Source organism: Sander lucioperca, chromosome 13 (genome assembly GCF_008315115.2).
Source record: "Sander lucioperca isolate FBNREF2018 chromosome 13, SLUC_FBN_1.2, whole genome shotgun sequence".
Lineage (NCBI taxonomy): Eukaryota > Metazoa > Chordata > Actinopteri > Perciformes > Percidae > Sander > Sander lucioperca.
This window is the reverse complement of record NC_050185.1, coordinates 16,468,228-16,481,906: the sequence shown is the minus strand read 5'-3', so window position 1 is coordinate 16,481,906 and position 13,679 is coordinate 16,468,228. Positions and strand designations below refer to the sequence as shown.

The 13,679-nt window shown below is 41.2% G+C and overlaps 1 protein-coding gene across 1 annotated transcript in view; it reads left to right on the top strand.

Annotated features, from left to right (window-relative positions):
• The first annotated feature begins 6,741 nt into the window (after nt 1–6,741).
• frem2a (FRAS1 related extracellular matrix 2a) overlaps nt 6,742–13,679 on the top strand; it is a 65,966-nt gene continuing 59,028 nt past the window's right edge. The window contains exon 1 of the mRNA XM_031280891.2: nt 6,742–11,967. Within this exon, the coding sequence (XP_031136751.1) occupies nt 6,993–11,967 (4,975 nt within the window). The 5' untranslated portion in view covers nt 6,742–6,992. The remainder of the gene's footprint in view (nt 11,968–13,679) is intronic.

The following is a 13,679-nucleotide window of genomic DNA, read 5'->3' as shown; positions in this document are numbered from 1 at the left end:
TTGCTCTCCCTCCTGGACCTTCTCCTCTCCCTTGTTGGCCTGCTCCTCTTCCTCCTCTGATTTCAACTCCTCTTCCTCGTTGGCCTGCTCCTCTTCCTCCTCTGATTTGAACTCCTCTTCCTCGTTGGCCTGCTCCTCTTCTTCCATGGCCAGCTCTTCTCCCTCCTCTGACTCGAATTCCTCTTCCCCTGACTCTGCCTTCATCCATTGTGTTTGTTTGGAATCTTCAGCAAACTGTGCACTCTGAACTTGCTTTTATACATGTGGTCACAGCATTAGCAACAAGTGTCTTCAATTTTGAGTCGTTGTGTGTAATGAATGACGCCAGGTGTGTTCATTGTGTTCAAATATTGCTGACTGTGGCAAGCATTTTGCATCACATGAGCTTTCATTTGAGAATATGAGCAGAGTTCTTTTGCAACTTGTGTTTTAGCAAAGAAAAATGTGTTAAGATTTATGAGAACGGAGGATTGTGTTTTGTGAATTGTGTCTTCATGTGAAATGTGTTTATGATATTGGAAAATGATGGCTAGATTTAGTAAATGTGTTTAGACAACTGGTCATTTGGTTTAGAGGATTGGCTTTTGTGTTTTAGCATTTGAGAAAAACTGTAACGTAAAATCTACTTTATACTCATTATACAGAATGACCCATTTCAGAGAGTCATATTGCTCGATTGGATTATTATTCATGATGCATTACAGTCAGACAGACATTATTGTCACAATACAATTTTACAAGCCTGTGAAAGTACTGTATTGTAAAACATGTCAATTGACAACACATGTTTCTTTCTTTAGAGTTGAAAGAATGCCACATAAAGGTGGGAGGGTTGCCATATTTACAGCGGCACAAGAAACCCTCATTGTGGATATGGTTCATGAGAACAACCTCATCAGACTCCGGGAGATCAGAGACAAAGTCATTGCCGATAATGTCAACTTTGAGAGCATTGATGATGTCAGCTTGGCCACAATAGACCGAGTTCTCCGGCGCCAAAAGATGCGGATGAAACAGGTCTATAGGGTTCCCTTTGAGCGCAACTCTGCGCGACACAAAGACCTACGTTACGAGTATGTGCAAGTAAGTATACATCCATGTTCACAGTACAGTTAGTGGACATACTGTGTTGCTCAGTGGCCTACATTACTTCTGGACAATACTGTGCTACCTGATTGACTGTTGTTCTGAACACCTGTGCACTTTCACATTTTCACAGAGGATATTACAGTTGGACGCGATGGCCAGACCTCATGAGTACCTCTTCCTGGATGAGGCTGACTTCAACCTGCAGAAACAAGGGCAAAGAGGCCGTAACATCATTGGCCAAAGAGCCATCACTGAGGTTCCTGGCCAACGGGGGGGTAATATTACTTTTTGTGCGGCCATGGGTTTGGAGGGGCTTGTCCACCGGCATGCTGTCCTTGGGTCTTACAACACCCAACGTCTCCTCACCTTCCTAGAGGAGCTAAAAGACATCCTCGTGGACCGCCAACAACACCATCCTGGGCCCGCACATCACATTTATGTGATCATTTGGGACAATGTACGCTTCCACAGAACAAACCAAATCAGAGAGTGGTTCACCACCAACAGTAACCACTTTTTAAACGTCTGTCTGCCACCCTACTCCCCTTTCCTGAACCCTATAAAGGAGTTACACTAGAGAGAACCTCCTAAGGGCAATGGAGCTGGCCTGTGTTGACATCCCAGTGGAGACCTTCCAAGGATGGATTCGCCATTCCAGGGCGCTTTTCCCGCGGTGCCTGGCAAGAGACAATATAGCCTGCGATGTGGATGAGGTGATGTGGCCTGATGCAGCTCAGCGACATGATGCCACACAGTAATTGTGGTGTGTGTGTGTGGTGTGAATAAAGTAAATAAAAAAACTTCACACCCTGATCATGTTTTCAAGAGTACTGTTGTGTGCAATAGATTCTGTTTTTGCATTGAGTTGTGTTACAGTAGTGTACATGCAGAATTTACTATAGATTTATACTCTCTTCATATGAAACTCACAAATCTAAATGCCTAATCCTCTGCAGAGATCTAAGAAGATCCATTACTGTAAAGTTTCTAAAAATATGCATTGGCAGTTATGAAACAAAGAACCTTCTCACAAATTAAGCATTGTGTTTTCAATTGTTTTGCTGTAGTGTGTAATGATGTGTATAGTGTTTACATTTTTGAAAGCTTCGAGCTGCTCTTTTGGTGTGAAAGTTTGAGTTTTGAAGTGAGAAGGTGTGGTTGTGTTTATGTAGCTTTAGAAAAGGGTGTTGTGTTTAGACATTGGGGAACATGGAGGAAACGTTTGTGAAATGTGTTTTAGCATTTGAGAAAAACTGTAATATGTAAACTGCATTTCAATAGCTGGTCAAGTAGACGCTAATTATAACTACTTTATACTGGTGAGTAGTTTTAATAATACATCAATACATTATATTTTAGACTGATCAAATGTAATATGCAAAAAGGCTAAAGCTGTTAAAATATGGTGATCAAGAGTACCAGTGGGACCGAAACGTTAGTTTTCTTTACAGTTTTTCTCGCTTGCTAAGACACATTTCTTGAAACCCTCACCCATATTCTCAAAATGTGAACACAAAACCAAATTTTCAAACTATATTTACAAAACACCTGACTCTGCTAGCAAAATCAAACAATGCTTTCAGATCACACACACAGCCAGTCAATAAACAATACAGGAATCACCTCAAAAATTCAAGAACACAGTGTCCAGGGCATGTGGTTACAGAAAAAAAATGTTTATTTTATACAGTAAACATATTTTGCAATGAAAACAAAAGGTATATCACAACTTGTACAGTGACTATCTTGTACACTACAAGTAGTGCAAGTAATACAATATTACTGTAAATGTCTGTTTACAGAATTAGGCACTTGTAGAACAATGCAGTAGTCCAGCTGCAAAAGGCCAAAGAACAAAGAAAACTAAATGAAAAGCACATGACAGTACACTAAAAAATATTGTGAAACCGCAAAATCAGACATCAACATTCAATGCTCCAGTGCAACCTGTGCACTCTGAACTGGCTTATATTCTCTACAATTGGTTTGACTAGAAACATGTGTGTACAATTTTGAGTTGTGTGTAAATGACAACTGCTGTCTGTGTTAACTATTTTACAACACAAGTGCGTCACAGTGTGAAATGTGTTTTAGCGAGTGAGAATGTGTTTAGAGTTTGGCAAGAAGAGTGATTGACTCGACAAATGGGTTTAGGCCACTGAGCATTTGGTTCAGAGAATGGGTCTTAGAGTTTTAGCAAATCAGAAAAACTGTAATAAATGGTGATGCTATGAGCAAGAGTAAAAATGTGTTATTTCCATCTGAAAGGTAGTAAAATAGAATTATAAAGTAGCGTAAAAATGGAAATAGACAAGCACAAGAAACCCAAAAAATTGCATGTGTATGTATGGGGAATTCCTTTTTGTGCCTTTATTCACGTTATGAATAAATTCACATAATGTACATTATTCATTTGAGTTATGGGTCTTTTATTTAAAAAAGTGTGACCAGGAGTGAGCTTCTCCTAAAGCAATAAAACCAACCCATTGCAATAAAACCAACAAATTGCAATAAAACCAACCCATTGCAATGAAGATGCAAAACCTGGAGCTTCTCCTGATTTTGTGCATGGACCCTACTGGACATCAGTCTGCAAAAGCATATTGTGAAGTAAAAGACACATCAGAAGCAGAAAATGTCCCCAGAAAGAACATTCTGCACTTCCGCTGTCACACTCAGCTTTGTCACAACATCGCAGATTAAAGCTCCTACTTCTTGATTCTGTTGGGGCAGAGTTGTGTGTGGGTGGTGTCTACAGTACAAACAAACCAAATTTTCTCAGTGGAGTACAGTCACTTTTTAGGGGGCTCACATTGTTTTAGTAGCAGTTATTTTGGGACGTTTTGGTGGCTTGGTAACTAGACAAAAGCATTACAAAACCTGTTTCATACATTCACAGGCCAAACAACAATAATGCTATTTCACAATAAGAATGTCACAGATACTTGGTGTGTTCTTGCTGCTGAATAACAATGGTGAATATTCATTTGGCTTTTAATTATGAATGTGTGTCCAGCTCATCACAAAATGTCTATTGAAATAAATTAGCTTTTATGATAAGAATGGAATGTTTTTGTCATTTGAGGCATGCACGCCAAGATGTTATGCAAATGCAACAATCTGATGGGTACATAACCCCCACACTGCCTCATTACTGACAGTTCTTTCTCATTCCCACGTAAACTCAAACCCCAAAATCTCCATGTGTGGCCTTATCACAGCGGAGCAGCTGCTGTGCAGAAGGAACCCCACATCCAGTATCGTATGAATATGTCATAAATCTGAGGCTGGACTTTCCAGAAGTTTCAGTGTGCTTGGTGGGTGATAGAGATGGGGGGCAGGGGTGCGCCAGAGTTTTAGGGCTAATTAGTCAGATGGGAATAGAAATACACATCAAAATAATTGGAATAAACAGGTGCTCATCATGCTATGGACCCCTTTTTATGTTTTTCTATGGAAAATAATTGTGTGGGAAACAAATGTTGCAGCTTAAAGTTCCAGGTGAAAATGATTACTAGTCTCTAATTTTGTTGACTTAATAATGATCTTTACATCCCTCCTTTGTTCCTCATCACTCCCTCTGTCTCTCATCAGACTTCAGTATCCAGTATAGTATATATTTAGTCTGTCTAAATGCACTTACTTCTCACAGTTCAAATCTAACATGCATGTACTTCATCTGAATGGTTTATCTCATGTTAAGTCACAAGAAGAATGTTCTGGCACATATAAAAAGTATGACAGCTGGAAAAGCCAGGGGTGCCACATACTTTGAAATAACAAGGTGCTAGACACCCTCTAATCACCTTGCATTTTAAATGTGGGTGGTGGTGAGTCAGAACAAAATGCAGTCACAATAGTAATTCTAAGGTTCTGGCTTGGGGATTTTAAAGACTCAAGGCTGTCAGGTTTGTACTGTAACAACAGCTTGGAACTTTTCAAATAGGGTATTCATGTTTATAAACAGTTCCATGGCGATAGAAATGTCCTTCAATTGAATTTTTGTACTGTATGAATTTGTATTTCATAATGGTGGTAGTATGAATTGTTTCAATTCACAGTGCTGATGCTCAGCCCCTCTTTGATGATGTTCCTGAAAGGTATACCATGTTTCAAAGTAATTGTTCAAATGTTTGCACACACTTCTAACTGACTTATATTTGATTAATGGCAGCCATGCTTTTTATTTGACCACAACAGTTGCCGAAGCCACTGCAGATCTATCTCCATGAATGCTAACTGCTAACTAAGAAAAGCGTAATGTCAGAGAATTTATCAGATCACAAATCTAGTTTACAGAACAAGGCGAGAGAAGTGGGCATACTCTCTCATGACTTTGCCTTGACATATGTTCCAACTTGCTGTACAAATTTCCCCCTGAGACCACCAAGGTCTAGCACGATAGATTTTCTCCAGTCTTAAGAAACAGTTTACAGCATTTTTTGTCCCATCAGCCAAATGTTCACATCCCGACGCTGCTACTTTTGGCAGTATTTTTTTTTTTTTTTTTTTTTGCATCATAGTTTACTTATCTAGACTGACAGGGTCATTCATTCTCCAGCCTACTGTAATAATATGTATACAGTGTCTTTTTCTTGCTTAAGGGAAGGTCAACACGTTTCAGAGGTCCACATTCAACTATTTTTTCACCACAAATTATACAGCAAAATAAATACATGGATGAATGAATAAATGCATGCTTAAATAAGAACTAAACGACCCAGTCTTTTACTTCAATCAACTTATTTACACTCAAGCGTTCTGCAGCAAGTGTGGGGTTAGTGTGAATGAGGAAGAACATTAGAGAGGACTAATTAGCCAACGACGAGCAGACTAATGGCAGTATCCCTGTATTTTAGGATATAAAGACTGAAGTTCATCTCATCAGCATCACACCTCAGCCCTGAAAAACAAATTTTACAGTTTTCTGCAACAAAATTAGATTTTTGTTGCATTCAAGATTGTCAAGAGTTTATGGAATACCACAATATGCAAAATAATTTGTAGTCACTGGACACATATAAATGGGGGGTTATTTGAAAGTGTGACAGTAGAGACAGGAAGAATTTGGAGAGAGAGAGAGACAGACAGAGATGAATTGCAACAATGATCTATGAGCACACTTGAACGAGGGACTTAGCAGTTATTGTGTCTTAGATACCCCAACCGGATGCCCCTGAGCTTTATTTTCTAGTGCACATTATTTGTATTAATGTGCAATATACAATTTTTTTTTTTTTTAACAATGATCAGTTTTGCCCTATTAACATTATTAATTAATGTTTTAACCCTTTAGTAAGTTAAATGTGCCTCTATCATCAAAGCAGCAACATAACAAAGCTATTGAACTTTCTCTTTCTGACATAGCATGGCAAACATTGACATTATTTGCAGCCCCCTGGGTTATAATTTTGACATGTGTGTATCTGAATGTTCACAGATGACATGATTATATGATCTGTGTTATGAGTATTCATGAATAATACATATATATAAATACATATAAAACTCAGTAATTGCGCTCTATGTAAGAATATGGAATCTGTGTAATTCAGCTCATCTTTTAAGTCCCCGCCCACCCTGTGAATGTCAGCTGTTCTGCCTATTGGCGACAGGGCTGAGGTAACAAGCCCTCAAAATCCTCCAATATGTGCAGAGATGGGCGGCAGCACTTTTACGCAGGCTCTCAACTGTCTGAAGTTAAAACTCCTGCGCGCTATTCTCGCTGAGTATGTGGAGGGTCCGGACGGGTAGATGCACGGGAATCACCGTATAGGCATCCAGCGGACTCCCAACACTTTGGGAATTTTGACCTTTTCGAGTAAAAAAGACCGGATTGTTTTTCAACATCATTTTGGCCAAGCGACTGTTTTCGGTTGGTTTGGATCACATCCGTCGCAACGATGTTGTTCAATAGACTTATCCTGTGTTTTTCAGTCACAGGTATTGTTTTCGCGCTGCCCGACAGCTCTGGATTATTTTACGCACTGAGATCTGAACTGTCAGAAGATGCAATCTTGGTGGCCAACAACGGAATACGCGTGCCTTTCGGGAGATCTGTCTTCATCGACCCCATCAATGATTTGGTGATTCAGACGCAGCCGGGGGATCGGTGCAGCATCACAGTCCTGGATAATGATCCGCTCTCGCAGAGACCGGGGCATCTCTCTCCCAAAAAGTTTCCGTGTGATTTCGGTCCCAATGATGTGACATACTTCCACTACGGGTCGAGAAGTCCGGCTAAAGACAGAGTGAGGCTGCAGCTCAGGTATGATGCGCAAACCGAAACCGTTATTATCCCGTTTATGATGGAGGTTGAAGTAGTTTTTACGCAGCTAGAGTTACTCACCAAAAACATGCCTCTCACTGTTAATAATCTCAAAGCGATCAGTAACCCCATTGATAAGAAGATTTTAGAGTTCACTTATGACAGAGACTCTCATAAATGTGAGGTTACATCCCTGTCTAGCAGCAGCGCACTGCCGAGATATGGAAAACTCAACGATGGGGGGAAACTTTCTAAAATGATGGACTGTGATGAATTCACACAAGCTGACATCCGCTATGAGCACACGTTTGGCCGCAAGTCTCCCAACAGGGACTATGTCCCCATGGTTGTGGAGCTGCATGATACGGAAGGCAACCTAGTGAAACAGGAGTATTTCCATCTTATGATTCGCATCAAAGAGGGAGAAGAAAACACTCCCCCCAAACCCAGCTTTGTGTCCATGATGATGATGGAGATCAGCCAGTTTGTCATGACCGCCCTCACCCCTGATATGCTCGCTGCTGAAGATGCAGAGTCAGAACCAGATGAGCTTATTTTCAACATCACCTCTCCATTATCTTATGAGGAGGGCTACATAGTCAGCACCGATGACAGAAACCTCCCCATCACGTCTTTCTACCAGAGAGACTTGCGTGATCTGAAAATAGCTTACAAGCCCCCCTCCCTTGATTCAGACACTGAGAGGATTTTCCAGCTTGAGTTTGAAGTGGTAGACACAGACGGGGCCGTCTCAGACCCCTTCGCTTTTATGATAGTTGTGAAGCCGATGAACTCTTTGGCCCCTGTCGTAACGCGTAACACGGGTCAGCTGCTGTACGAGGGGCAGTCTAGGCCTCTCTTCAGTGCCCACAACTTGGAGATCAGCGATGAAGACAACCTGGACACTGTCACCATCACAGTGGTGGATGGGCTGCGCCACGGGGACCTCATGGTGCTGGGCTCTCACAGGAAACTCTTCACACCTGCTGACCTTACAACAGGGTTTGTTGTGTACCAGCACGATGGGAGCGACACATACAGCGACAACATTGTCTTCAAGATGTCGGATGGAAAACACGAAGTAGAATTCCTTTTTCCCATCACAATCGTTCCCACCGATGACGAGCCACCGATTATAAATGCCAACACCGGCCTGGTGCTGTTCAAAAACCAGATGATGCCTATTTCTCCTCTCATGCTCAGCGCTGCTGATATTGACTCTGAGGACTCAACTATTAAATTCACCATTGTCCCTCCCTTTTCCACTATTGGCACAGTGCTATTAAGACAGTCAGATGCTCCAGAGGACCCCTCCTCTTGGAAGTTCAACGCTGAGGATGAAGTGTATGAGAAGGAAGTGACTGCGTGGCTTCAGAAAGATATCACTGACGGGAAGTTGTGTTACAAGCATACAGGCCCTCACAACACAGATACCGTCATGGATCAGTTTGTGTTTACAGTACAGGATGACAATGACCCCCCTAATGAGTCAGGAGAGAGTGTATTTATAATTCGTGTTTTACCCATAGATGACGTTCCCCCTGAGCTTTTCCCTGGCACCACATTGCAGATGACTGTTCAGGAGTACAAGCTCACTCATTTTAGCAAAGAAGTTCTGCGCTACACTGATTTGGACTCTGAGGATCGAGACCTCAAATACATAGTTATACAGCCCCCGATAGATACAGATGAAAATAACCCAGTTGTGTTTGGTTCTTTGGTTCTGACAGACAGCCCCGACACTGAGGTCACTGAGTTCACACAAGCTCAAATTAACCACCATAAGATCTCCTACGGCCCCCCGGATGTTGAGCTTGGAATAACAGCCCACGTCGTGCAGTTTCGTTACACTGTTGAAGACACGGCTGGGAATAACGTAGAAGGAGCTTTCACTATCTACCTCCAGCCTGTCAACAACAAACCCCCTGAGATTACAAACACAGGCTTTAATGTGTTTGAACGTGGTATGCACATCATCAGTATTGCGGAGCTAGACACCACCGACCTCGATACGGATAGCAAACAGATTACCTTTACTCTAAGCCAGCCCCCTAAACATGGCCAGGTCCAGTTTGCATTCACTGATCTAGAGAAAAAAGGGGTTTTCAGACTTGAGGATATCTCAGAGGGGAAGATATCATATATACATGGTGGGGAGGAGACGATGAGTGATGAATTTCAGCTGGATGTCAGTGATGGGTTTCATGTTGTAACCGTGACGGTCAAAGTTAATGTAAAGCCTGTCGATGATGAAACTCCAACAGTCAGCCTGCCTCTGGGAACAATCGGCTCTCATATGGATGTGCTGGAAAACGGAGCCACAGAAATCACAACTAATGTCATTCAAGGCCATGATGATGACACAGATGACCTCCAGCTGACTTTTATTGTGGAAGATCCTCCAGTTATGGGTGAAATATTGGTTAAAGGAGTGCCTGCCACTCGGTTTACACAGGCTGATATTATTAATGGCGTAGTTGTGTATGCACACACCGGTGGTGAGATAGGTCTCTCCTCTCAGCAGGATGGCTTCAATTTGACTCTCACAGACATGTCCGATGATTGGACAGTGGGTGGCAATAAGGTCAACGGAGTCCACATTCGAGTCACTATCCTTCCTGTTGACAGCCAGGCCCCTGAAGTCGGAGTTGGGATTCAATTCAGTGTCATTGAAGGGGAGAAATACGCCATTGGCCCTCAGCACTTGAACGCTGATGATAATGACACTCCAACGGATGATATCCTTTGCACCGTCATTGTTCAGCCCACTGCCGGCTATGTGGAAAATATATCACCCGCCCCAGGCTCAGAAAAGTCCAGGTCAGGAACAGCTATCAGTGCTTTTACCATCAGAGACATCAGGGAGGGGAATGTCTACTATGTGCAGAGCATTCACAAAGGGGTAGAGCCAGTGGAAGACAGGTTCACATTTAGGTGCTCTGATGGGATCAATTTCTCAGAGAACCATTTATTCCCAATTGTCATCATCCCAGCAAATGATGAAATGCCAGAAATTTATTTGAGAGAAATAGTCGTGATGGAGGGGATGAACATCATCATCGACACTCCGATTCTGAACGGGGCCGATGTCGATATTCCACCTGAGGAGCTGATGTTCATCATTTCCAAACCTCCCAAACATGGTGCCATTTTAAACCAGCTATCAACAGGCTCAATTTTGGTGACTAATTTCACTTTAGAGCAGATTCGGGAGGCATCAAGTATTATTTATGAGCATGATGACTCAGAGACAACAGAGGACAGCTTTGATGTCACTCTGACTGATGGAAAGTACTCCGTGCAGAAAACAGCCATGGTTGTGATCATTGCTGTGGATGACGAAACCCCCAGAATGCTCATCAACGACGGCCTGGAGGTGGAAATTGGGGAGACCAAAGAGATTAACAACCAAGTACTCAAAGCAACAGATTTAGATTCAGATGACAGTACGCTCACATATATCATCCGGTTCGGTCCTGGTCAGGGTCTCCTGCAGAGGAAAATCCCATCTGGTTCTCTGGAGAACATCACACTCGGCATGAATTTCACACAAGCTGAAATCGACGCAGGGCTTATACTTTACACACACAGCGGACAGGAGGGCATCCGAGACTTGATTAAATTTGATGTCACAGATGGAATGAACCAACTAATTGATCGTTACTTCTACATCACTGTGGGCAGTATTGACATGGTGTTCCCTGATGTGGTCAGTAAAGGCGTGTCTCTTAGAGAAGGTGGCAGAGTGACTTTGACCACAGATCTTCTCAGCACCACTGACCTCAACAGCCCTGATGAGAATTTAGTCTTCACCATCACAAGGGCCCCCATCAGAGGCCACCTGGAGTGTACAGATACTCCCGGGATGCCTATTGTGTCTTTTACTCAGCTCCAGCTGGCGGGCAGTAAGATTTACTACATCCACACCTCCGACGATGAGGTGAAAATGGACAGTTTTGAGTTTGAAGTCACTGACGGCTATAATCCTATATTCAGAACGTTCAGAGTCTCTATTGTGGATGTTGATAATAAGAAACCTGTTGTTACTGTAAACAGTTTAGTTGTCACAGAAGGGCAGATTAAGCTGATTACACCATTTGAGCTCACCGCTGAGGACCAGGATACGGCTGAAAAGCTGCTAAAATTCACTGTCACCCAGCTGCCTGTTCATGGTAAACTCCTCTACAACCAGTCTGCGCCCATCACCAGCTTCACCAAACAAGACCTCAATGAAAACCTCATCAGCTACAAACATGACGGAACTGAATCATTAGAGGACTCCTTCTCCTTTACAGTCACCGATGGCACGCACACTGACTTTTATGTGTTCCCCGACACTGTGTTTGAGACTCGGCACCCTCAAACCATGAAGATCACCATTGTGGCGATCGACAACGGCATCCCCCAGATCGTGGTGAATAAAGGTGCCCCTGCTTTGAAGATCTTGGCCACAGGTCACCTGGGGTTCCCTATCAGCTCCAAAGTGCTGAGAGCAGAGGACAGAGACAGCACCCCAGCCTCCCTGGTGTTCCACGTCACCACGCAGCCCAAACACGGCTACATCGTTAACCTGGGAGAAGGAAACAAGTCCATCAACACATTTAGTCAAGGTAAACAAACACCCTTCACTATTATAATGTATGACCTTTGCATGAATATTGCATGTGGGTGGCATAATCAAATGACAACTATTTTGTTAAGTACTGTTCAGTGGTTGAGTCATGGGATTTTAAAATGTAACTGCCAGTTCCTGTAAACAAAATAACCTTAAAGGTTATTCCACTTATTAAAATAACAAGAAATATTACAACTTTTTATTACTTAGCAAGATTACAGTAATGTCAATCTGACATGAAAAATGCCTTTCCCCATTCAAACATCTTTCCCAATTGGGTAACACTTTATAATGACTACACACTATGAAGCATTAGTTAAGTACTTAATTCATCATTTATAAAGCATTGTTCCTACATTATTGTTTTATGATTAACTAAATTTATTTTTAATTAATTAAAAAACAACAACATACAACTCACAACATGAACACATCTCCTCCCCGTCTGAGCTACATATATACATAATATTAAATTTGCAGTATTAATATGTGTTTATAAAACATACATTAACACACTAACCGACCATTAGTGCATGTCTAAATCATTATATGTGTAAATACATGCATAAATGTACAATAAATAGTTTGGTAATTATTTACTTACACTTTCTTAATGATCTTGTGAACTATTGACAACTCCTAAATAACTTGTTTGTAATTGATGTAATACTTAATTTAGAAATGGTGAATCCCTCATTCATAAAGTATGAAAATACAATCATTAAACACATTATAGATGAGCTTATTAATCAAGAATAAAACATGTATAACTGTTTATGAATATCATACTAATGTGTAATAATGTAGGAACAATACTTTATAAATGATAAATTAAGTATTTACTCATACTTAACCAATACTTCATAGTGTGTAGTTATTTTAAAGTGTTACAAAAAAAATGGTATGTATCATAACCATGCTTATTTGGCAAATGGAACCGGTTTTAATCATCATTTTTTGTAATCAAATAATTATAATCCCCTAAAGTGTGATATGATACTCATCATGTGAAACTAAACTTCAGAGAAAAACATGTTAAAGTTAAAAATCCCTGCAAATCTATAAGTTTTGATTAATGTTTCACACTGCCTACTAAAGATTTTAATTTATGGAGTAATAATTAGATGTGCCTTCCTCATCAAATCATAATTAGCAGACCAAAGTTAGAGGCTGATGTCTCACACAAATGTCTTGTAGACGGTTCGGGATGAATAATTTATTATTTCTGCATCTCCGGGAAAATGTTCACATCTGATGTTCTCAACAGTGGTTTGTTAAATGAAGCAGGACAGATGTAGAGGATCATGTGAAAAGGTCACAGCAGATCTTTCAGTGACAGGATGACATTTGAGTTTGCGGCACATCATGGTTTGACCCGGTCAGTTCAAATTTGTAATAATTTATAGCAATTTGTGCATCTTAACAATTAATTTAGAAACCTGAAACCTCTCAACAAAATACATTTCTATAAAGCACCAACATTCAGAGTGAGATATGCCACCTGCACTATGAATTATTAAACATTTCTGCATGTGTCTGTTTATTGATAATGCAGACAGAATCAAGACAACAATGCCCCTGATTGAGGTTTAAAGCGATGCAAACAGTGCAGTATTTCATGTCATGCTGAGGCAATTAACAAACAAGTAAGAAAATTGACTGCTTGTGCCACAGCTTGCCACAAGCACAGGGGGGCTGAGAACAGTG